A 23,272-nucleotide genomic window follows, 5' to 3' on the forward strand; every position below is an offset into this window, starting at 1 on the left:
TATACCCCGGAATCAACCGGAACACGGAAGACACGTATTTTGGTAGAGTTTATAATTAGTGAGAATGTTCCCGTACGTCATCGTCATCTTTACGACGGTTTGGATACGCCATATCCAAATGACCAAAATGTGGTCTTGTGTCTTAACCCTCTGTCTCTTGCCCAGGCCCACAAAGGTAAGTCTGTTGGCTCCACAAACTATGGAAATACTTTCAACACAGGAGACAAACTTTCTTGGTTGTAATTAATTTCAAGCCACTTAGGAGGCCAGATCCGACGTGATATGAGCTAAAAGTACTGAGGCCTAAGTAAGTACAAAACAAATGTCAACAGAAATGGGTGGCTGTGTGGACAGGAAATGGACAGCTGTCTCCTATCTGCATCCTGTTAGATTTTTATAACTTGTACTTAAATCAGATTAGTTGAGATAGATCATTACCACAGCCAGTAAAGAAGAAACAAAATAAAATTGCATTATCTTCTGTAACTAGAGTGACAAGGCGCTGCAGGCTAGGGTCAACATCAGGCAATGGAGGAATGATGGGCACTGTGCATAGATTGCCATTTCTCAGAGCTGTGTTAGAAGACCACGTGCCAAGCACGAAACCGCAGCTGTGGGTGCACACAGAATAGGAGCTCCTGCTCCTGCTATCCTCTGTTTTCTTCTCATGGGGCTGAGGTGAGTAAACTATTTTGATTGTAAGAGATTGAATCATAATCCCCGAATACAGGAAGCTAATGGAAAAGTGGAATAACTAGTGTGGTTCTAAGACAAGAGATTTGCGGCCAGAGACACACTAAGAAAATAGGAAACTTAGGCTCACGAATCTGGCGGTAAACAAGGAAAGACACCTCCCCGAGAGGACCCCCGGCCGGCAGAGGTGCACAGGAGCAAAGCGTATCAATAACACCACTAATTATTATGTTGAAAACTGCTCTTCCCACTAGAAGAATCTCACAGAAGCAGACTGAGATAGTGAAGAGAAGGGGAGCAATGTTACCAAACAAAGCGTGTTCTACAATTCCAGCCAACTGAAGACTCGGTCCACATCGCATAGACAGATGCCTGCAAGATTTCTCCCAAAACGAAGTTCACGGAGGGACCCAGGCAAACTCCCCGCCATGGATTACATAATTGTTTAAGTGTTTGACGGCTCTTTTCCTGTTACAATAGGCTATAATACTTGTAAGATTTCAAAAGAACACAAAAACTGGAGAAACAAAATAAGACAGCAAGAGGGAAATTTTGGTGCACTGAGTTGCCTGACATGAAGTTACCAGCACTGTCTCATAAATAGTTCACTCTGGTCTGAGGATTCTAGAAAATTCCACAGATTTAGAAATAGTTAAATCCTTACAGTGGTGCTATTTTCACTGTACTATTGGATGACACTTTGAGTAAAAGCTTTTTTCACAAGTATATTTCAGACAAAATAGCATGTGATCTCCTGATCATGTCCAGAATCAAGGGATTGGTTATGTTTTCTGGGGGAAAAATAGCAAATTTCCAAGTAATGAATTTTATGGCTTTATTAATGAGGGATTTAGATGTATTGAAATCGGACACTCATTCATTCACTGACAGTATGGAGAAGTGTTCAAACAGGAAACCCAAGATCATATCGAACAACAGCCTCAAAAGCCTTCACTCTTGTTAGGTATCTGGGGTTTTCTAACTATATAAATAATATTTTCAATTATATCTTCTGTTATTTATATTTCTGATTTGCTGAGAATTACCAGGGCTTTTTTTTTTTAACATATGATACAGTTTCTCTTTTTAGAGATGTCCATAATCCTAAAATTCAAGCATACAATGTCCATAATTCTAAAAGATATCCCTGGAATCTTGATGATAAGAATGCAATGCTATTTTTTTTTTGGGTCCGGTCATGGGGCCTGAACTCTGGGTCTGGGCACTGTCCCTCAGCTCTTCAGCTCAAGGCTAATGCTCTACCACTTGAGTCACAGTGCCACTTCCGGCTTTTTTCTTTTTTCTTATATGGTGTTGAGGAATCGAACCCAGGGCCTCAGGCATGCAAGGCAAGCGCTCTACCACTGAGCCACCTTTCCAGCCCATGTAATGCTATTTTTAAGCTCCAGAGAATATTTTGTCTCAGACTTAAAATAATAACTTAAAGAAGTAAAAGCAATGGTCAATTTTAATTATATTTAAAAATGGTATTAAGATGATTATGTTATTCTAATAAAAATTCAAAGTAAACACAGGCAACATTTAACTTTTGCCAGTGATCTTAAGTGAGGTGTTTGAGATACAGGCTGTAACCCACACATCATCATCTACCTCTTTAATTTTTCAATGTATTCTTGATGAAACAGATGAAAATGGTAACACTGTACCAAAAAGTGTTCATGAGTAACTCAGAAAGTGCTGATTAATGGGCCAGAACTGACATCTAACTGTAAAATGATTCACGTCTTTAAAACACACTATGTCCACTCTTCAGGGACTGAAGACTGCATGCAGGTGTATTTCTAAAAAGGGTCTAACTTTCTGTCAGTGCTAGTGTCTGAACCTGAGGTCTTCCACTTGCTAGAGAAGTCCTCTACTGCGTGAGTCAGGCCACCAGTGCCTTTTGCTGTTGGGTCAGTTTTCAGGCAAGCTCCTGTGCTGGTCCAGGCCCAGGTGATAGCTCCAGCTTCCCTCCTATCCTCCCCAACCAGCTGGGATGGCAGGTGCGTGCCCACACACCCCGCTCCTCGGAAATTGGATCTCACTCCAGAGTTGCTGGGATGATAGCACAGAGTAAACTCTAATATGGGCATATGTCAAGATCCTTATAAAAGAGTTTCTTATTATATTTAACTGCAAGTTAGGGATAGAAGTTGGAAGTTATACAAGTAGAGATGATGGTCTAATTAATATTTTAACTGTATCACCATTTCTGCATCATTACTGTATAAATTACAGTGATAGCTTCATTAGGCTGTTTTAGAGTTTTGCAAAATTAGCTGAATATACAGCTACTTTTCCTAACATCAAAATGTACATTATGTTCATGATAAAACTAAATGCACGTTTAGCAAAAGTAGAAGAGCAACCTCAATAATTATTTAAACATTCTGATTAAAAGCAAGTAATTGGTGTCAATTTTTAGCTTCTTTAATTACATAAGGGATGTGCTTTTCAATTTAGAAGATGAGAATATTTCCATTCCTGATGATAAATGACACAATATTAAAAAAAAAATCACTTGTATGAACGAGAGGGAAAAAATGGTCCAAGAGGCTGGCTTCTGGTTTGTACTATTAAATAACAAAATTCATTACTCCTATGAAATCAGGTCAAAGAAGTAATCCTAACAATAATTGCATGGATATGAAGTGACATGAAACACAATTAAACATGTACGAAGAGCTACCGTTAACTTAAGTACAAACTAGTCTGTTGCTGCTTACTTGTCATGCATGTTTTAACATCAATCTAAAGCGGTAAGCAGTGTGTACTAGTGACAATGAATAATAATAATAATAATAAAGATGCCATTACTAAAAGGTAGATTTCTCACCATGTCCTGACAGCATACAAATGAGTCTGCACAGGTCTGATATGACAGGGAGGAGTTCTTGGGTTGCTAGCACCATGCATCTGTGCTGCCAGGTTCCATAATCCTGAAATCAGGATTCTACATAACGAGTCTGGGTTCTCAACACATAGAAGAATTTTCACTAAGAGGGAGGCAGGATGATCATCTGGTCTTATCAACAACTACTGTTCCCGTGACTCTCGACAAAAAGGAAAGCTCATCCATGGGTAAAAAGATATTTAGAATTACAGTTCTACATTGAAGTATAAATCATCAAAACAGCAGCTCACTGAGGGCGTAAGAGACCAACTGATTCTCCATTGTATTTGAAGTCCATTTCCCTGACTAAATGTGCAGAAAGCAAGTGCTTCTGTTATTTGAAAACGTAATTTTCAATCCCTCTCAACACCTTCTTACTTTCTGCCTTCAGATTGTTGCTGATGCATTCCTACAACACAATCAAAATCTTAAAAGTGAGATAGCACTTCATTAAGCTACTAAAATTTGGGAAAGGTTTATTTTTGATAACAAATGACAGAAGTTCAGACACCAATTTAAGAGAGAAAGACGCTGTTCCTAGCCTCACTGACAAGGCTTTGGTTTGAGGCCGCTGGGGCTGCCCAGTGGGTGTGGATATCTGCAGACTTCAAGGCCCACCTTACCTCCCAGTCACGGGTTTGTGCTCCCATTGCCAACCCTAACTTCAACCCGGCTGAGCCAAGATCAGTAATATACAGGAAGGCAAAATCACTTGGTTCAAGTGCAAAGGTGCTGTACTATGCCATGAAAATAGTGTGCGTAAATTATTTGACAAAGCTCAACAGGTTCTTTGATAAAATACCCTGTGACCGCTGTGGCCTGCCCGGTTTAGCGACTGTGGACGCACCTGTCTATTCCCACCACCAGGCTGGAGGCGAGGTTCAGCCGGGAACCCATACGCCTTCACCCCCTCCTTCTCATCACCGCGCCTCACCGCCAGTTCCGCCCTGGCCTGTTCTCTCCTTAAAGACTGTCTAGACAAACCTTTCCTTGCTGTTCTATTAGTCACAAAAGAAATGATACATCTGCAACCTGTCGTTTCCAGCTGGTGGCCCGGCATTTGTTTTTCACATGAAGGGGTACACCATGGAGGAGGAAAGAGGCATCTTGGAGCCAGGAGCCTTGACGTCTTCAAGGGTTATTTATGTGGTTAGACCAGGGCGTGGAGTTATCTGACATACCCATCTGCTAACTGAGCAGATTCTTTGGTGGGAGAGAACGAATGGGAGGATTTCTTTACCGAGAACTTCAAAGGAAGTCTACCCCGACCCTGGAAGTACTCTACTACCCCGACCCTGGAAGTACTCTAGCCCTCCACAGCGGTGGTCTACAATGCTCCTCCTCCAGAGCGGGGTCCCACAACTGCCAGAGCCAGAGCACATCGGCTCGAGTAACCGAAGAAGACAGCTGCTCGGCCTCCACCGGCGTTCCTCCACTCTGCTGCGCCTCGCACCCACCCCTTGGGTGGGGAGCTCCTCACTGCTGTCTGGACCAGCCCAGAGTGTCTGACAACTCTGGGGCACCACGGCCTTTAGACCAGAATGCTAGCTAGCGTCTGTCAGGCAAATGAGATCTCTGGGGATGCAGGGTCTCCTATCTGAAATCAGCCCTTGGAAACGCACGGCGATGCTAAGCAGGGGTGCCACACCTCGGGACATGTGTGGCACGTGTGGACAGGTGTTGGCCCTAATCATGCAGGAAAGGGCTTTCCTACTGGCCCGCCCAATCTCGAGCGCTGCCTGCACCCAAAGGTACCTTACCCGGTGTCTACAACCCACCTGGGATACCCCCCGCACCCAGCACGGCGACCACGCTGACAGCCAGGACTGCGGGGCTCACACTTACTCAGATAGGGTGGTTTGTAAGGCGCTCGTGTATTGGACAGCAGTCCGTCCAGCTCCTTCCTCTCCAGGGTGCTGTGCAGGGCTTTCTCCTTGCCGAAGGTGGAGAAAGACCGCTCGGCCCCAGGCTGGGCTTCCGGAGCTTCGAACACCTCGGTGTCGGGCACAGAGTCCATGCCCGGGACGTGCAGGTTGCTGCGGTAGTCCGCGGCCTGGCGTCCGTCCGAGGGGACGAAGGACGGCATCCAGCACCGGTCGGAGTGGCCCAGGGCCTTGCACTCCTCCGTGCAGTTGGAGAAGAGGTCCATGCCTGCGCGGAAAGCACAAGGACACACGCTGTGACACGCTGCGGTCTGGGCCGCCACGCGGTGGACGCACGCCGGAGGGCCTGCCGCCCTCAAGACGTGCTCCTGCCTGGAACCCCCGGGAGCCGAGCCCGCTGCTTTACTTCATCCTCTTCACCAGCTAAACACCCACAGAGCTGCCAGGCCGACCCGGGTTCTAAACCACCCAGGTACAGAGGGAAAAGGTTGGCTCCGACTATATATGCACCTATGTGTGTGTGAGGGAGGTGGGTGTTTATTTACTCGTTTATTTACTTATTTGCAGTGCATGGGCCTGAAACTGATGTCCAGGATATCTGCAGGATGAAATGATGATTCTCTAAAAGTCTTTTGTGAGGTTCATAGCCAAAAAAAAAAGGTCTCATAACCCACACTTCCCAACGTCATCTGGTGCTTCTGTTCTTAGACATCAAAGTGGAAGAACTATGCCAAGTGCTCCCGATGGCATGTCTGATATTTCTAGACTCTCACAGAAGCTAGAGCTGAAGGGGGACCTGCCATCCATCAGCAAGATGGCTAACACGTTGACTGGGAGGCGTTAAGAAGAACGGCGCACTGGCTGGTCAGCTGCGCGTGTGTTTTCTCAGCCCCCAGCAAGCTGGCTTTCTAACAGTAGTTCTTACTGGCTCTCTGGAGGTACCTATTATTACAAGTCATTTATTGTTTAACACCTTAGACAATGCCAGAACAAATGGCCTAATTAGAAACATCAAGGTAACCAAAAGCAATCTGAGGCAAGAGCAGATAATATTGACAAACAGCTTATTTCTCATTCTGCACTGTAAACAGTTAGCCCTCCCGGCCGGCACGGGCCTGCTCTCCGACCCCACAGTACCAAGACTTCAAAGGACAGCCTCACTTTTTATTGTGTTGCTTGGACAAACAGAAGTGTCCTGTGTCATCTGATAATGATTACAAAAGCTCTTCCGGTTTCTTAAGCAAGGAATTCAAAATTTTTAGTACTGCACAACACTGTTTTATTTTTTTATTATTATTTTATTTTTTTGCTGGTCCTGGGGCTTGAAGTCAGGGCTGGGGCGCTGTCCCTGAGCTTCTTTGTGCTCAAGGCTAGCACTCTACCACTGGAGCCACAGCAGCATTTCTGTTTGTTTTCTGAGTACTTTATTAGAGATAAGCATCTCACAGATTTTCCTGCCTAGGCTGGCTTCAAACTCCCATCCTCAGATCTCAGCCTTCCTACAGGCATGAGCTACTGCTGCCCAGGTATCTGATATTCATTTTGATATGTAGCACTACACAGAACACAAAAATGGCATCTCACTGTATTTCTAAACGTAACTTATTTATTCAACAGGCTTTAAAATAATATTGAATTAAAATCACTGACCTATACAGATAAACCATGAGATGCAAAATCAAGAAAAAATGTATATATCTAGCAAACCTACCTGCTTGTTACTTCTATAAATACCATGAACAATAAGAGCTCTCAAAGGAAATTATCTTCTAAACTCCCAACAATATTTCATGATGCATTGATTTATACGTATTTGTATGTGTTAATGTATTCACAAAATAATTTTCAAACTTATGTGATTTCTATGTTTATGATAAGAGGTTTTGATTTATAAACAACCAATTACATATATTATTTCTCAAAAAGTGGCACCAAGCCCCTTGTCTGTCTAGCTCATTATGTAATAACTTTTCTTTAATTTTAAGTTAAACTATGTACAATGCTGAGTCTGACTTTGATTATAATATTCCATTGATAATTGTCATGCCTAAGCCTAGAAATAAATTGCTAAGCAGTGAACTGTTGAAGAGCAGAAACGTGAGCTGAAGCTGGGATTAAGGAATCTAAGAGCAGCATGGCATGTATCAATGTTTTGAAAGACACCAAGAATGAAGCTCAGGCCTTAATCCTATCTCTGCAAAAAGGAGAGAGGGGGAGGGAGAGGGAGAGAGAGAGGGAGAGAGAGAAGAAAAAGGTAATGACAATGTCTCTGACACAGGTAGAGACCTGTTTATTTTACTTTGATAGAATAAACTATACATGAGCTATAAACTTTTGCTGTTGTACTGGTGCTGAAGCTTGAACTCAGGCCTGCGCACTGTCCCTTAGCCTTTTCACTCTATATTGGTGCTCTATCACTTGAGCCACACCTCCACTTCTTACTTTTTTGCTGGCTTATTGAAGATAGGAGTCTTATGGACTTTTCTGCCAAGGTTAGCTTCCAACTATGATCATCAGTCTCAGCCTCCTGGGTGAGCTACTAGCACCCAGCTAAGGGCTTTGTTATTATTTCTTTATAGAAGAAGCTATTCAGTACTTGAAGAGTGGGCAAAATTATTATTAGCAATTTCTTTACTTACAAAATAAACATAAGATAAGACACTTGAAGACCTGGTGGTATTTAAGACGATCCTTTTCTTGAGTCTTCAGAAGGCCGTGGTGCACAATTTGCAATTAATACAAGTTTTCTTCCCAGGACAGATGAATATCACATACCAAATAAAACCACACAAAGCCTTTAGCACACGCTTCCTCCGCCCACGTTCTCTTCTAATTCTGAATACTACAGTCTCCAACAGAAAGCTGTATTAAACTACAAAGAAGGTTCTGCTTTACCAGGTATCAGAAGGTTCTTTACATTTTATGCTCCTGTATGTGGAGTTTCCATTCAGTTGTATTTTTTTCTTTCAAGTATGTGCTTTTTAAAAATTCTGTCTCTCTCAATTAATTGCTAGAAATGAGTGAAAATTTCCTTAGGTCATGCAGAAAAGCTTGCATGACCTGAGATTCTGTACAAAGAGTGCATGTCACACATGTAAAACAAGTATTTGTGCATATGAAGATTTTTGCTGAAAGACAATATCTCGTGACAGAAGGGAAATGGCATCCACGAAGTGCATTTGATTACTTCATGGATTAATTCTTCACAATAGAATTCCCTTAGTGAAAATACACGCAGCTTCTTATAACTAGAATGAAAGTGAGGCCTGTGGAATCGTGCCTGCTATTTGAGTTTTATCGATCAAACTAGTAGATCTGCTTGCATGGGGAAAAATCAGACGTAGATATGAAAATGAAAAACATATCAATCAATAAGCTTCAAATAAGTAACAAGAAATGAGCTGGGTGATTTTTTTTCCATTGGTCATTCAGACAGACACTCTGAGGGCCAGATCATAGTGTTTGCCCACCCTGACTCTGGGGAGCTATCCCATGATGCCGTTCTTCCTTTTTTTAAATATGTTTATGATCTTTAAGTAGTTGTAGGAAGGAGTTGCCATTCAACAAGGTGGTGTGTGAATAAAGAGCACAATTCTTTTGTCTTTACTCTCATTCAATACACTATCCCTGTAATTATCAAATAGAGGCATGTTTAACTTCAGTTGTGTAAAAGGACCACAGTATACAGCATGTTGCTTTACCTTGAAATGTAAACACTCGTAACACTGACGTTGCTCTTAAAAATTCACTTGTGGTTCCCACACAATGCTGAACATTGAGTAAGTTAACTAGATTTTTCCCCCAATGCCCTTAGTACTGAAACTGTGCATTTTTTCAAGAGTCAAAAAATGTAGGCCAAACCTTCTTCGGAAGTTTTGGTACAATCTAAGAAACATCCCCACATGTGTTTGAAATCTCCTGCTGCAGTTACTTGTCTCTTTTTACAGTTCTCAGAAATAATCTATATTGCTGACAGCTGATGTGATGGGCGGTCTGGCTACACATACTTTATGACTTGTCCCTTATAGTGAGAAGTGGGGAGTTCTACTGAAAACAAATTGTGATCTGAACAGTACTAGAACTGTACTCAACGTGTGTTGGCTCCTGATGATACTGATAATACAAATCATGTGCATATTTCTTTCTCGTGTTACAAGCCTCCAGGAAAATACCAAGTGCCAGTTTTACAGGAAACAGCACTCCAGTTATTGAGACACTTTCTTGCCTTGCTTGTAAATTCTGAACATGGAAAACTAAACAATACTGATTATATCTAGGAAACGTCTCCTAGGGCCAGATTTTAATCAAAAACTTAAAATCCATCCAAATCTTATCATTACCTATCATCTATAAAACTTTATGGTTTTCTCCATTTTTCTCTTACGTATCTGCTCTGATTCTAAGTCTCCTCACATTATCAAACCGTAGCTGGGAGACTCAACAGAAACCAGAGGAAGGGTTTTGTGAACAACGGGTCCACGTTAATTTTATTAGAAAGCTAACTTTCCAGCCGCAATGCTGAGCAGGAGCACGGATGTCTGCGTGTGTCGTCCCAGGGTGACCCTGAGTGCCGAGTAATGCGGCTGATCACACTCAAGGCACGGGTTCTAAACTCTCAGCCGAGTTTGAACCACGCAGGAGACACATCTCCTCAGAATTCAGCAGCCAGCACCCCTGGGAGATGAGCTCCCTGCCCCGGAGGAGCTGGCTGTTTCCAGCGAGACCAAGGCCAGTCAGCCCCCTGCTATGATGACCCCTTTCAACACGTTTTAAAGGATCACGATCTTAAGAAAAAATAGATTCAAAACGAACTCTAATGTGGGCCTCCTACACCTGGGCAACGGCTCCCTGGCGCACTGCCTGCACAGAGGGACAGCCCAGGCCCGAATGGGAACCAGGCTCAAGGGGACGGAAAGGCTCCTGGACATCCCGGGCAGCTGCCTCCATGTCCAGAGCCGGCTTGAACAAGACTAGGGTCCGCAAGGGGCGTGGCCAGGTAGAAAGGGGAGGGGGAGAGGAGGAGCGCAAAACCAGGACTCTTCCTAAAGGAACCAGTGCAGGGAGCTCTGAGCAGATGATCACACAGCAAAGCTGACACGGGAGAGCCAATGTTGGGAACCTGAGACAGGCGCAAGGCCAAGCCACGCTGTTTAAGATGGGAAGAGTTAACACACCAGAAGAGGTCCTTCCGAACCGGCTCTCTAATACCAGTTTCACTGATAATTTAACTCTCCTGCCTGCGGTGGAAAGTGGGATTTGCTTACTTGGTCTTCTGTGCCAACCTTGAGATGCCTACGAATGAATGAATAATGCATCATTGTATGCACACTCTTGCCTAATTTTGAAACTTTAGAGAGTCATTAGTACCTGATGTTACCGAGCAGCACAACAGATTTATTGAAGCAAGTTCATCTGTCTCGAAATATCATAGCTACTTGTTATGAAGTTTATAACACACATCTCAAAGTACTACAAAAAGTTCCCAAATAAATGCATTTAGGACTTGAACTTAAATAAGGCAACACTGGCAATCGTCCTGACAATGGAATTAAGGGGATTAGACCTGAGGATGGTTCCCCCTCCCGGTGAGAGCTACACCGTCCCCCACACCAGTGACCACGGGCAGGGCACCACGTGTCTCCCTGTAGTGACTGAAATAAAGAAAGGCTCTGGTCCTTCTGCAGTGCTTTCCTGTGTCCAAGAACTGAAGAGAGAGGGAAAGAAAAAAGGAGAAACGTTTGCATAGAAAAATAAACTGCCCAGCCTTTTCCACGGCTTAGCAGAGCACAGTAACGTGCACTGGCATCTCAACTACCTTGAGAGCAACCTCGTCAAAATGGCTGCGTGGAGCCTGGGAAGTCAGATAGCCTTGAGCGGCAGAGGGGTGAGAACACATCCTCATTCCTCCTCTCTCCTCCTCTCCTCCGCGCTCCTCCACGCCAACGGGCATCCGCCCCCTCTCCTCGGGCAGTTTATTATGGCTCATTATGTCTCGGGGACTAAACTAATTGAAATGTTTATTGAGACTATAGTGCTACAGGAAAAAAAAAAATTCAAAGGCAGCAGGCAAGACCTAAAGGCGCCTAAAGAAACATGTCTCAGATAAGCTCCCTTTATATCAAGCATTCTGACTGAAAACTTTTTAAAAGACTGACAGTTACATTGGAGACTGAAAAAGAATCGACGCCATCCATTCTCAACGTACAGTTTTTAAAAGAGAACAATAAATCATCTACCGCAAATAGGGCAAAAAAAATGAAAGGGGCTTTGTGCCGCGGTGTAACGCGCTGGCTCGGCGCGGTTTGTTGTCGGGCTCTGAATAGACGCTCTCTGTTCAGTGGGCGCGGAGACGCACTAGGCCAGGGACCTCCGGGCACTCTTGGCAGCTCTCAAGTCTCATTAGGTCTGCATATTAATGACTCGGGGCGGTATAAAGGGAGCCTTGAGCTTGGCTCCCTGTCTCCTGCCTGGCTTCCCGAGGCTCAAGCAGCCATGGTGCAACCCCCCACTCCCGGGGGGGGGGGGGGTGAGAGGAAGGTGGATTCCACCTGCCAGGCCACCACCGTGGGGTGGGCACTGCCCTTCCCCACGACCCCTTAGCCCCCCCTCCCCCAGCACCGTGAGGAGGGCTGTGCGGCCTGCGAGTCGGAGCCCATCTCCTGTGGCAATCAACTCCACTCTCGGGTGAGCAGAGCACAGCCCGGACAGAGTGAGCCCACACACAGGCGCTGCCTTGGCACCTCCGCGTGCGCCCCACGCCCAGGAAACTCAGAAGCCAGGAGCCAAAGCCCAACCCTTCACAGGCGACACGCAACAAAGCCCAGGGGAACCCAGGCAAGTGGAATCGCTTTCACTTCAAGGACAGTGTTCGATTTCTTCTAAGTTGCCTTTTATAAAAGAACTTATACGAGCGAAGACCGAGCTCGGAGAAGAAAAATTAAATGAAAACTAAACAGAAACTGTTTGGCACACTGCAGCTCCTGTCATACTCACAGACATACGAGATCAACAGCTACTGACGGATCAACAGCCCCAAGGGAAATACGGAGAGATCTAGCGCTGTTCAAAAACACCTATTATATGAAAGGTTTATTAGGCCAGCAGTCCTGACGGCCTAGGGACGAAGGCCTGTCCGTAACGCCAACCACTAGGCCTCTCACATCACGCTCAATGCACAAAGCGCACTGCTCTGGAAAGCATCTCACTGGAGTTCTGGTTTCCGGCCCTCTATTTATCTCCCTGTGACCTTGCACAGGACAGTCAACCTCATTCGCCCCCTGTGCCTCATTGATAAATAAACCTAACAGGAACTCCCTTAGGTAGGTGAAGGCAGGAGACCTGACCAGGTGAGCAAGCCAAGACTACCTGTGGGCAAGGTCATTTCTCCCATCATCATCCCCAAAGCAAGATGCCCCTCACAGCTCTGTGAAGGACAGGTCCCCCCCTTCCCCCTCTTCTCTGACAGTCTAGATGGATGCCAGCTCTAGAACCTCCAGCCTTTAGGATGCAGAGAGCAGCCTGGAACCGGACCTTTCCCAGCCATCCCCGTTCAGAACTGGAAAGCCGGCGTGGGCGCGGCGTGGCCACCACTCACCAGCTGACTGGCCGCGGTTGGTGGCGTCGTGGTCACTGTCCCCCTGCTCGCTGTCCCCGTGGCCACTGTCCTTAGAGCTCACAATGTCTGCTTCCTGGAAGGCAGAACTGCAGGGAGGAGAAGACCACTGTTAGAAGAAAACGTGGAGACATTCTTCTGCCACCACATGGCCGCAGAGAAGCGCTGCAGAGGACGGCCTGCCAGGAGAGCCGAGTCCTGGGAAGGCCATCACTGACAGCCACTTTCAACTCAGCTCCTCAGACTGAGGATGATGCACTGACTCCAGCTTGCACACAAAGCAGACACGGAGCTGAGGTGGGAACGGTTACAAGAACTATCCGAAGCAACCGAGGGACTGCAGCCGCAGACACGCTGCCGTCTGCACAGGGATAAAACATTCTGTTTCCAACTGACTGTCCTGGAGCCTCGTGGCCTCCGCATTTGTGTCTGGTCTTATTTTAAAATACTCTGTCGTACATTTTCTCTTCCCTAACTCAAGATACTTCATGCACCTTATCTTTTAGCATGGAGAAGCATACCTGCTTCCTTCTGCTTTGGGGAGGTAGCAAACTGTCCACTCACTGAGCCAGGAGAGAAGGGAGGGTGCATACCTGTTAACCCGGCGTGGTCTGTCGACTAGATAGCTGAGCTCCGTCCGCTGGTGTTTCGTCTAGGAGAAAGAATAAATAAGTCAAGAGCATTTGGATGCTCACGGTGTGCCTGTGGAGAGAGGGACCAGATCAGTCCCGGCGGTGTGGGGTATTCTGGGCACTTCCCCAGGACCTCAGCCTAGGGCCCTGCTGATGAGGGGGAGTGAGGGGTGGGGACAGTGGAGACATGTGTAGCCCATGTTGTGTTTTCCAGGCAGTTGCCAAGACTGTTAAAGATGTTGGTCAAAATAAATGTCTCTGTGCACGTTTTAAAGGGAAAATGCAAAAGCCCTCATAGCTGAGATTCGTAGACTCCTGTCTAAAACAGAGTCAGCCCAGCATCCTCTTCTCCTCTCAAGTGACACAAGGCATGTTCAAGTGCATTCTGGTTAACCCAAGAAAAGCAGCATGCTCAATAAGCAAAAGGGTTGGCTGTTTCAAGGAAGTATTTTGATGTTTATTTTCCCAGGGTGCTTCTGATACAAATGAGCTGTACAAATACTGGGGAAATCAGTGAGTAACATGTGAGACTTGGACCCAGCCTGGCACTGCCAGTCCTGCCTCAAACCCACCTTCCCCTCTCCCCAGTCCCAACTTTTCTGGTTCAAACTTGGCTTGACCCACACAAACCCTTCCTCTCCATCCCCAGCCAGCCCGCCTCCCAGCTCTGCCTCTCCTCCATCTTAAGAGGAAGGAAAACATGGGCTTGATAAGCAAGCCCAGGTCCCTGGGGGAGAAGGCCCTGAGGGCAGCAGGCTATGGGGAGCTGGTGGCAGGGCCTGTGCCTGGTGACCAGGCTCTGGGCTCCGCTGGGGTCCGGGGGGGGGGGGGGGGGGGAAGAGCTGCTGCCAGGAGGGCTTCATTCAAATGCAGGCCTTGTGGGCTGGGGGCCTCCAGGGCCTGGAGAAAGGCTGTGCTGGGCGCAGCCAGCCGCGTTTGCAATCACGGGTTAGAGGAAAAGGGGGTCGGAGGCTCCGCCCGGCTCCCCGAGGCCTGCCTCCCCGCCGGCCCGCTGGGCTGCCTCCAGCCCCCTAGGGCTCCGGGACGCCCGGCCCTGGGAGCTGGGTAACCACGGCAACGGAAGAGAAGCAACTTCACCGGGGCCTGGGATGGAGGCCAGGGGAGAAGACCTCAGGTCCGCCTCCAGGCCGGCCCGCCCCCTCCGTCTCCCTCCTCCCTCCCCTCCGCCGCCCTCCGTCCCTCCTTCCCTCCCTCCAGCCTCTCCGAGAAGGCGGCGACTTGGCCGGGGAGGAGGATGGGCGCCGGCGGCCCCAGGGTGGCAAAGCGGCGGGGAGAGGGAGGGAAGGGAGCACCCGGGCGGGAGGAGGTGACCGCCCCCGCCCCGTGCGCGCGCACACGCACACACACGCGCGCGCACACACGCACACGCGCACCCAGGCCCCGCGCTAGGGCCGGGCGCCGCGGGCCGGGCGCGGCCGCCTTACCTCGGTGGACAGCAGGCCGCCGTTGGCCAGCAGGTCGGGCTGCGGGTCGGCGTAGCCCGCCACCAGGGCGCCGCAGGGCCCGCGCTCGGCGTCGGCGGCGCGCGCGGGGCTGCAGGGCTTGAGGAACAGGAGGTCGGTCTTGGCGGACTCGGGGGTCAGGCAGACCTGGTAGCAGTAGTTCTGCGCGTGCGGGTGGGCGCCGAAGGCCCCGGGCTCGTCGGCGGGCGCGGGCGGCGCGTGGCCCGGCGCGGAGGCGGCGGCGCTGGGCACCAGCATGATGTCCGCCTTGCTCAGCTTCTTGGTGCGCGCCCGGGCCTGGCGGCCGCAGCAGGCGCAGCAGGCGGCGCCGCCGTCGGCGGCCAGGCAGGAGCGCACGCTGAGCTTCTTGTCCTTGCGGCAGCGCACGGCCAGCACGATCATGGCCAGCAGGAAGACGAAGGACACGGAGCCCAGCGCGATGATGAGGATGAGCGTGAGGTCCAGCGCGCCGTCCGCGCCCCCCGCGGCCCCCGCGCCGCCGCCGCCGCCCGCGCGCCCCGGCCGCGGCGCCTCCCCGCCGCCCGCGCCGCCCGCCACGTCGGGCGCCACGTCCACCAGCCGCACCTCGAGCGCGGCGGTGGACGACAGCGGCGGCTGCCCGTGGTCGCGCACCTCCACCACCAGCTCGAAGGGCCGCTGCGGGTCGCGCTGGGCCGGCACGCGGCGCGCCGTGCGCAGCTCCCCCGTGCGCCAGTCCAGGCGGAACAGGTTGAGCTCGTTGCCCCGCAGCAGGCTGTAGGTGAGGCGCGCGTTGTCGCCGTCGTCCGCGTCCACCGCGGCCACGCGCGTCACCAGGTAGCCCGGCTCGGCGGCGCGCGGCAGCGCCTCGCGCGCCGGCGTCCCGTTGCGGCCCGGCAGCGGCGCCACGATGGCGGGCGCGTTGTCGTTCTGGTCCACCACCAGGATGCGCACCGTGGCGTTGCCCGCCAGCGCCTGCGGGCTGCCCGCGTCGCGCGCCTCCACCTGGAAGCTGAAGGCCTTGAGCTGCTCGTAGTCGAAGGAGCGCAGCGCGTACAGGTAGCCGTTCTCGGCGTTCACCGACACGTAGGTGGCCACGCTCATGCCCTGGATCTGGCTCTCCAGGATGGCGTAGGCCAGGCGCGCGTTGGCGCCCTCGTCGCGGTCCGTGGCGCTCACGGCGTAGATGTAGGCGCCGGGCACGTTGTTCTCCGTCACGTGCACGTCGTAGAGCGGCTGGCTGAAGCGCGGCGCGTTGTCGTTCACGTCGGCCACGCGCACGCGGATGGAGCGGCTGGTGGCCAGCGCGGGCGCGCCGCCGTCGCGCGCCACCACGGTGAGCGTGTAGGCGTCGCCCGCCTCGCGGTCGAGCGGCGCGGCGGTCACCAGCGTGTAGTAGTTCTGGAAGGACGGCTTGAGCAGGAAGGGCGCGTCGCCCAGCAGCTCGCAGCGCACGCGCCCGTTCTCGTCCGCGTCGCGGTCGGCCACGCTGAACAGGGCCACCACGGTGCCCGGCGCCGCGCCCTCGCTCACCGCCTCCTTCACCGTGCTGAAGCTGATCTCGGGCGCGTTGTCGTTGGCGTCCAGCACGCGCACCAGCACCTTGCAGTGCGCGGGCACGGCGTTGGGGCCCAGGTCCTTGGCCTGCACGTACACCTGCTGCAGCGGGCTCTCCTCGTAGTCCAGCTCCCCGCTCACCTCCAGCCGCCCGGTGCGCGGCGACAGCCCGAAGAGCTCGCGCGCGCGGGCCGACGCGTGGCTGCTGAAGGCGTACACCACCTCGCCATTGGCGCCCTCGTCGGGGTCGCTGGCGTTCAGCTGCAGCACCAGCGTGCCGGGCGGCGAGTTCTCGGGCAGCGACACGGTGTACACGGGCTGGTCGAAGGCGGGCACGTTATCGTTGGAGTCGAGCACGCGGATGGTGAGCAGGGCCGTGCCGGTGCGCTGTGGCTGCGGCGGCGGCGACTGGAGGCCGGGGCCGTCCCCGCCTTCGCCCGTGCCCGCGCCTTCCCCGCCGGCCCCGCCGCCGCCGCCGCCCCCGTCCCCGCCGCCGCCGCCCCCGTCCACCGCGGTCAGCACGTAGCGGTGCACCGCCTGCTGCTCGCGGTCCAGCGGCTTCTCCAGCACCAGCTCGGCGAAGCGGCCGCCGTCGCCCTGCGTCTGCACGTCCAGCGAGAAGAAGCTGTTGGGCGTGATCTGGTAGTCGCTCAGCGCGTTGGTGCCCACGTCCGGGTCGAAGGCGCTCTCCAGCGGGAAGCGCGTGCCCGGCGTGGCGCTCTCCGAGATCTCCAGCGTGAGGTCGGGCTCGGGGAAGGCGGGCGGGTTGTCGTTGATGTCCAGCACCTCGATCTCCACGCGGAACAGCTCGAGCGGGTTCTCCAGGAAGACCTCCAGGTGCAGCACGCACGCCGGGCTCTGGCGGCAGATCTGCTCGCGGTCGATTTTCTCGTTCACGAACAGCACGCCCGTCTCCAGGTTCACGTCCAAGTACGGGCTCCGCGAGTTGGGCACCGTCTGGAAGCGGCGGGCCGAAAGTTTGGTGACGTCCAGGCCCAGGTCCTCGGCGATGTTGCCCACGAACGCGCCATGCTCCTGCTCCTCCTGCACGGTGTAGTGGAGCTGGGCCGCCGCCGCGTCCGCCATCCACGCCAGGGCGAGCAGGACGCGCAGGAGCATCTCCGAGGCCGGGCCGAGCAGCGCCGCCGCCGGGGGAGGGCAGGGACGGCGGCGAGCGCCCAGCCGCGCGCGGGAGCTAGGGCTGCTGCGGGCGGGCGCCGCGGCGCGCCGGGCCCCGGAGCGGGCAATCCCCGCCGCCGCCGCCGCTGCCGCTGCCGCCGCCGCCGCCGCCGCGAGCCCGCGCCGCCCGCCGCAGCGCCTCGCCGAGCCTCCCGCCCTCCCCGGGCGCTCAGCGGAACCGCGGCGCCCGCATCGTCCTGGGCCCCGCGCTCGGTCCCGGTTCCCCGCGGACGCGCTCTCGGGGGCTGTGCGCGCTCCCCGGCTGGCCGAGCCGCGGCCGGGGGGAGGTCGGGGCCGTGGAGGAGGAGGAAGAAAAAGAAGAAGAGGAGGAGGACGACGACGAGGCGGCGGCGGAGACGGAGACGAGGCTGCCACCGCCGACCATGCCGCCCAAGGCCAACGGCGGGCACCGGCGGGAGGCTGGGAAACCGGGAGCGAACCGGGCCGGAACCCCGGGCCGGCTCTGCCGCATCAAACTTTCATCCTCCTCCGCGCTCCGGGCGCCGGCGCGCGCGCGCCCCGCGCCCCCCGGGGCATCCCGGGCTCCGCTCTTGCTCCCGGCGTTGCAGGACCGGCTGCCCCGCGGTGTCCCCGGCCTCGCGGCGAGCGTGGAGAGCGTCCGGTGTCCCGAGGCCGCTCCGGCGCCCGCGCCCGCCCCTCGCCGCCCGCTGCCCGCCCGCAGCCGGATCGCGGCCGGCGGTGTCTGAGCTCCGAGCGCTCCGCTCCGCTGTTTTTGCGCAGCGGCCCCGTCCTGCCAACCAATGCGCGCCGAGCTCCGCCCCCCGCGCCGCCGCCGGTTGGCCGTTCCGGCCGCCGCTCGCGCGCGTCACCCGCGGCCGGGCGGGGCGGGGCGGGGTGGGGCGGGGCCGGCGCGCGGGCCGCCCGCCCCGCGGGTGACGGGGAGGGCGGAGAGCCCGAGGATCGCGGTCCGTCCCCAGGCGCTGGCCGGGGACTCCGCCGCGGAAAGTTCCCGCTCCCCAGCCGCAGGGAGCCGCTGGGGAGCGGAGGTTTCCCCGCTGGCGTCAGCACCGGCGGCGCACACACCGGGCGCGCCCTCCCCACGGACCTGGGGTTTCCCACCCTGGGACTGGGTTCCTCCCAGGTACTGGCCCTGCCTGGCGGCGTCGCCCGGGAGCGGCGATCGGCCCGCCCGCGGCCCCGCTCACCCCGCCGAGGACCGCGGCGCGGGATCAGCGGGGGCCCTCGGCGGCGCCAGGCGGTGCCGCGAAGGCCGGGTCTGCGGGGGGGGGGGGGGTGACGCCTGGAATCGGGGCGCAGCCGGGGGCAGCGGGTCCCGCGGGCCGCTGTGTGCGCCCCGCGCGCGCCGTCCCTCCGCACGCACGCACCCGCAGGCGCGCGCCCGAAAGACGAACTCTTGGGGGGCAGACGTGGACAGGAGCGGGTGCAGCCTCGGAAACCAGGACGTTTGCGGGGGAACCCCACCTCCCGCCGGCCCCGCGCCCAACCGGCCACGCCGTACTCGGGAGCTGCGGCGGCTTCGATCCGAGCTCCTCCGCGCGACCCGGCGCCCGAGCCTGGTCCGTGGACGGGAGCCCGCCCCGGAGCCGCCGATCGCCGGCCCGGGCAGGCGCCGTGCACGCGCGAGCCGGTGTCCGGGCGCAGGCGCCCGTGCGCGCATGACACGCTGGGGCTCGCCCGCCGGGCAGCTGCGGGCAACGGTGCCGGCCCCGGCCTCATCCCCAGGAGGCTGTGTGCGCGCCCCTGCGCTCCTGTGTGCATGCGCAAGTATGTGCGTGTATGGGTGCATGTACGCGTATGCGGGTGCACGCACGCGCGTGTGTATGCATGTGTGCCTGCATGTGTGCGCGTGCGCGCTCCCGTGGGGTGCGGGCGCGCGTGGATGCAGATCGCCCTCTCGCGGGGCTGGGCGCGCGGGACGCGGCTCTGCTGAGCCCCGGCAGAGCCCAACCTGGCCTTTCCCGGCCTGCGTTCCGGGGGGCATGCGCGCCCCCCGCGTGCCTCGCAGCCCCGCTCGGGACCCCGCCCCGCTCCGGCCCCGCAGGGGCGCGGGGCCCCGCTGACTCAGCGCTGGGGTCCGCACCGGCGCCTCGCGCGCGGGCTGGGAGCTCGGGTGTGAGTGCACGCGCGCTCGCGGCGCACACATGCAGGCGTGCAGCCGTGTGTGCGCTGTGCGCGGTCGCGGGCGGGCACGGGTGCGTGTCACCACCCTGGGGCGGTCGGTGGGCGCGTGCACAAGTGCCCGCATCCGGAGCGGACCCGGGGCGCCGGCTGCCGGGGGAGGGAGGGGAGCCTCCCGCGCCCGCGCAGGGCGGGGACCGCAGGCCCGGGCGCCCCGCCGCGGCCCCGCGCTGCGGCTCTCCCTTTATGCCGAGGTGGAGGGGACGCCAGCTCTCCGCCATCGCAGGGTGCGCGTGCCCCCGCGCGGCCGCGCCGGCGCACTGCAGCCGGCGGCCTGGGCCGCCCGCGGCTGGGGCTCCGGAGCGGGGGAGGGTGCATGGGGGCCCCGCGGGCGGGCGCGGTTTCTGGGCAGAGGCCTCAAGCCAGCAAGGCGCCCTCGGGGACAGCCAGAGCGGTTGATGGCAGCCTGGGGTCGGCCCTGCTTGGGCAGGCAGCTCGGCCATTGCGCTGCCCGAGGCCCCCACGCAGGACTCTCACGGGACCACCAGGTGACCCTGTAGGCGCACACGGGGCCCGTGCCCCAGGTACACACAGCACAGCACACGTATGCACACGTGTGCAGGTGTGCACGCACACACATGTACATATGCGCACGCAAGAGATACCCGAGCATGCTGCACTCAATGCACATGCAGCACACACATGCACACATACATACCACGAGCACACACACACACATACACATGCACACCACACGCACACACACAGGGTACACATGTATCCGCACACACATGCACATGACATGTGCATGCAAACACACATGCTCACAACACACTACACAAATACACATGCAGCACACGTGTACACACACGCACACACAGCACACATGCACACATAGCATGAGCACATACATATACATGCCACACATATACACGTCCACGTCCACAGAGCATACACACATGCAACATACACTGCACACATGCACATGCAGCACACATGTGCATGAAGATGTGTGCATACAACACACTGCATACATGTGCTAGGAGCACATACACTCATGTACACACGTGTGCACATATGCATGTAACACGTGCACACGCATGCACGCATGCATACAGGCATCCAACACTGCACTCACACATGTAGACATGCACATATATGCACACATATGCACACGCAGACACACCTTTCTCCTACTCTTGGACCTGAGTGTAGTCCTTATCGCCATGCTCTGGATGTGAGCTCGTGAGCGCCGGCTTCTTGTGCTGTCTGCCTTCTCTGGAACTTCCTGGCCTGGTGACTGGGACAGAGACCTGCCAGGGAGCCGCCCTCCCCACCCCACACCCCAGCACAACCTGCTGCAGGCGTAGGCCTGGTTTTAAGCCATTGGGAGGTAAGTTATAAACGTTGGCTTTGATTAACGTCATTTTCCATGGTGGGGTGGGTATGAGTTTCCCTGGGCTCAGCAAGGCTGGACTAGGGGGTGCCCAGGACCCCAAGGTGTGTTACAAACCTTGTTGGGGTGCCTTTCTCTCTCTGTGTCTCTCTCTCTCTGTCTGTTTCTCTCTCTGTCTGTCTGTCTGTCTGTCTCTCTCTCTCTCTCTCTCTCCCCCCTGTGTGTTTTTGGAAAGGGCCAAAAGGAAAGTTGGCGGCCAGTCTTTGGAGGGCTGCATGTTTGCAATGGCTTAAGGTGACCAGAAAGCAATTTGTCTCTAAATCCTCAGCCCACTGCAGTGTGCCCAGACAGAAAAGTGACTGATGAGTTTAAGGATTGGAGGGAAACTTAATTTCTCCCCAGGGACTGCTGCAAGGGGGCTGAGGGCTGAGCCGCCTGGGCTCGGCTAGTTCTGGCTCAGAGGATGACCCCGGGCCCATCTTTCAGGGGTAGCAGGAGGGAGGTTGGCCGGGCCCTAGGGGAGCCTTGGATCCATGTCATGGGGTCGGAGAGTGGTGCATGGAATTCCTGACTGGTGTTGTGGTGTAATTGTCCCGGTAACTCTAGTCACACCACGCTCCAACCCCTCAAAGAACAGCCCGGGGTCCGGCTTTATGACTGGGCCACCAAACACCCAGAGAACAGCCCGTCCTGGTCCAGGAATGGTCCAGGAATGGGCCTCCGAGCACCCGTCTTGAAACAGCGAGTTCAAACTTGCTTCTCCTTTGGTTCAGGCCTCCGGGAGCTTGCCTGGCTTTGCGGTGCCCTGTCTCTTCAGAGACCCGGCAGGGCCAGGGTTTTGTTAAACTCTAAACAGTGAATTAAAAGCCCTCGCTGGGCCGCCGCAACCCCTCTAATAGAAAATGACAAATTGCACTTAAGCAGTACGTGAACAAGAAAACGATTTATGGATTTTTACAATGGCCTGGGCAAATGAAAGCGGCATGAATTATACATCGTAATGCTCGCGATACCATTTTCTAATAATACCGTTTCGCTTCAGATACGGGCCCTCCTCTTTTCTATAAGTGACTTTGATCAATAAGAGGCCCAGGAATGTTTTAAAATGAGGCAAAGGCCCTGGCCGGGCTGGGCACGGACGCTTCCTCACCCAGTGCTTCACGGACTGAGTCTTTTCTCCCTCGCAAGTTCCATGCTGCCACACGCCATTGTAGCAATGCAAATAAAGAGGTTAAAATTGCCCACCCCCCTTTTTTGCCCTTTGTAGCAGAAGATCAAGACCGTCCTTTCGGAAGCAGCAAAATCTGACTCCTCCCCGGGGCTCTTCACCTCGTCTTAGTTGTGTTGGCCTGTCTTTTTCAGGGCATGGTTGTACTCCACAGTGTATTAGAGCTGCACTTGGGTGAACAGAAAGGCTGTGCACCTTCGGTCTTTGGGAGGGCTTAGGAGACAGAACAGATTCATGGCTCTCTGTGTAAGATATTCAGGCGATGCTTATGGTTTGAGTTAGAAAAAAAAAAAAAAGACAGTTCCCTGTGTCACGACAAGCGAGCGCCTCCGTCGTGTTCGTTGAAGGATCTGCGCTTGTGGAGGTGTGCACCGTTCTGAGTGCCATGCGCAGAGTTGCGCGTTCAACCTCAGGAAGCCTCCCTCCCCAGACAGCGGCCTCCGCTTCATATGAGGAAATCAACAGCAGACGACCACACAGCCACCATGCTGCCTTGGCTCTATTACCAACCGGTCTGAGCGCAGGATTGCTGAAGGCAGTGGTGTGGTGAGGCCTGTAAATGAGGACCACAAGACAGCGCCTTGGAAGGGCCGCTGCTCTGCCTCCAGGGCCCTGTGGGACTTAGCGATGGGACCTGCGGTGCAGAAGACGTAGATG

General features: G+C 54.5%; 1 protein-coding gene across 2 annotated transcripts in view; it reads right to left on the minus strand.

Moving 5' to 3' along the window:
- The window catches only part of Pcdh10 (protocadherin 10), a 34,576-nt gene extending 16,745 nt beyond the window's left edge, over nucleotides 1-17,831 (minus strand). For both annotated transcript variants that reach the window (XM_042670483.1, XM_042670482.1), the window contains exons 1-4: nucleotides 15,159-17,831; nucleotides 13,675-13,733; nucleotides 13,064-13,170; nucleotides 5,432-5,737 (exon numbers count right to left, since the gene is read on the minus strand). In XM_042670483.1, coding sequence (XP_042526417.1) covers nucleotides 5,432-5,737; nucleotides 13,064-13,170; nucleotides 13,675-13,733; nucleotides 15,159-17,831 — 3,145 coding nt within the window. The remainder of the gene's footprint in view (nucleotides 1-5,431; nucleotides 5,738-13,063; nucleotides 13,171-13,674; nucleotides 13,734-15,158) is intronic.
- Nucleotides 17,832-23,272: the final 5,441 nt, after the last annotated feature.

Source organism: Dipodomys spectabilis, unplaced genomic scaffold (assembly GCF_019054845.1).
Source record: "Dipodomys spectabilis isolate Male_0828 unplaced genomic scaffold, ASM1905484v1 ptg000559l, whole genome shotgun sequence".
NCBI classification, from domain to species: Eukaryota; Metazoa; Chordata; class Mammalia; order Rodentia; family Heteromyidae; genus Dipodomys; species Dipodomys spectabilis.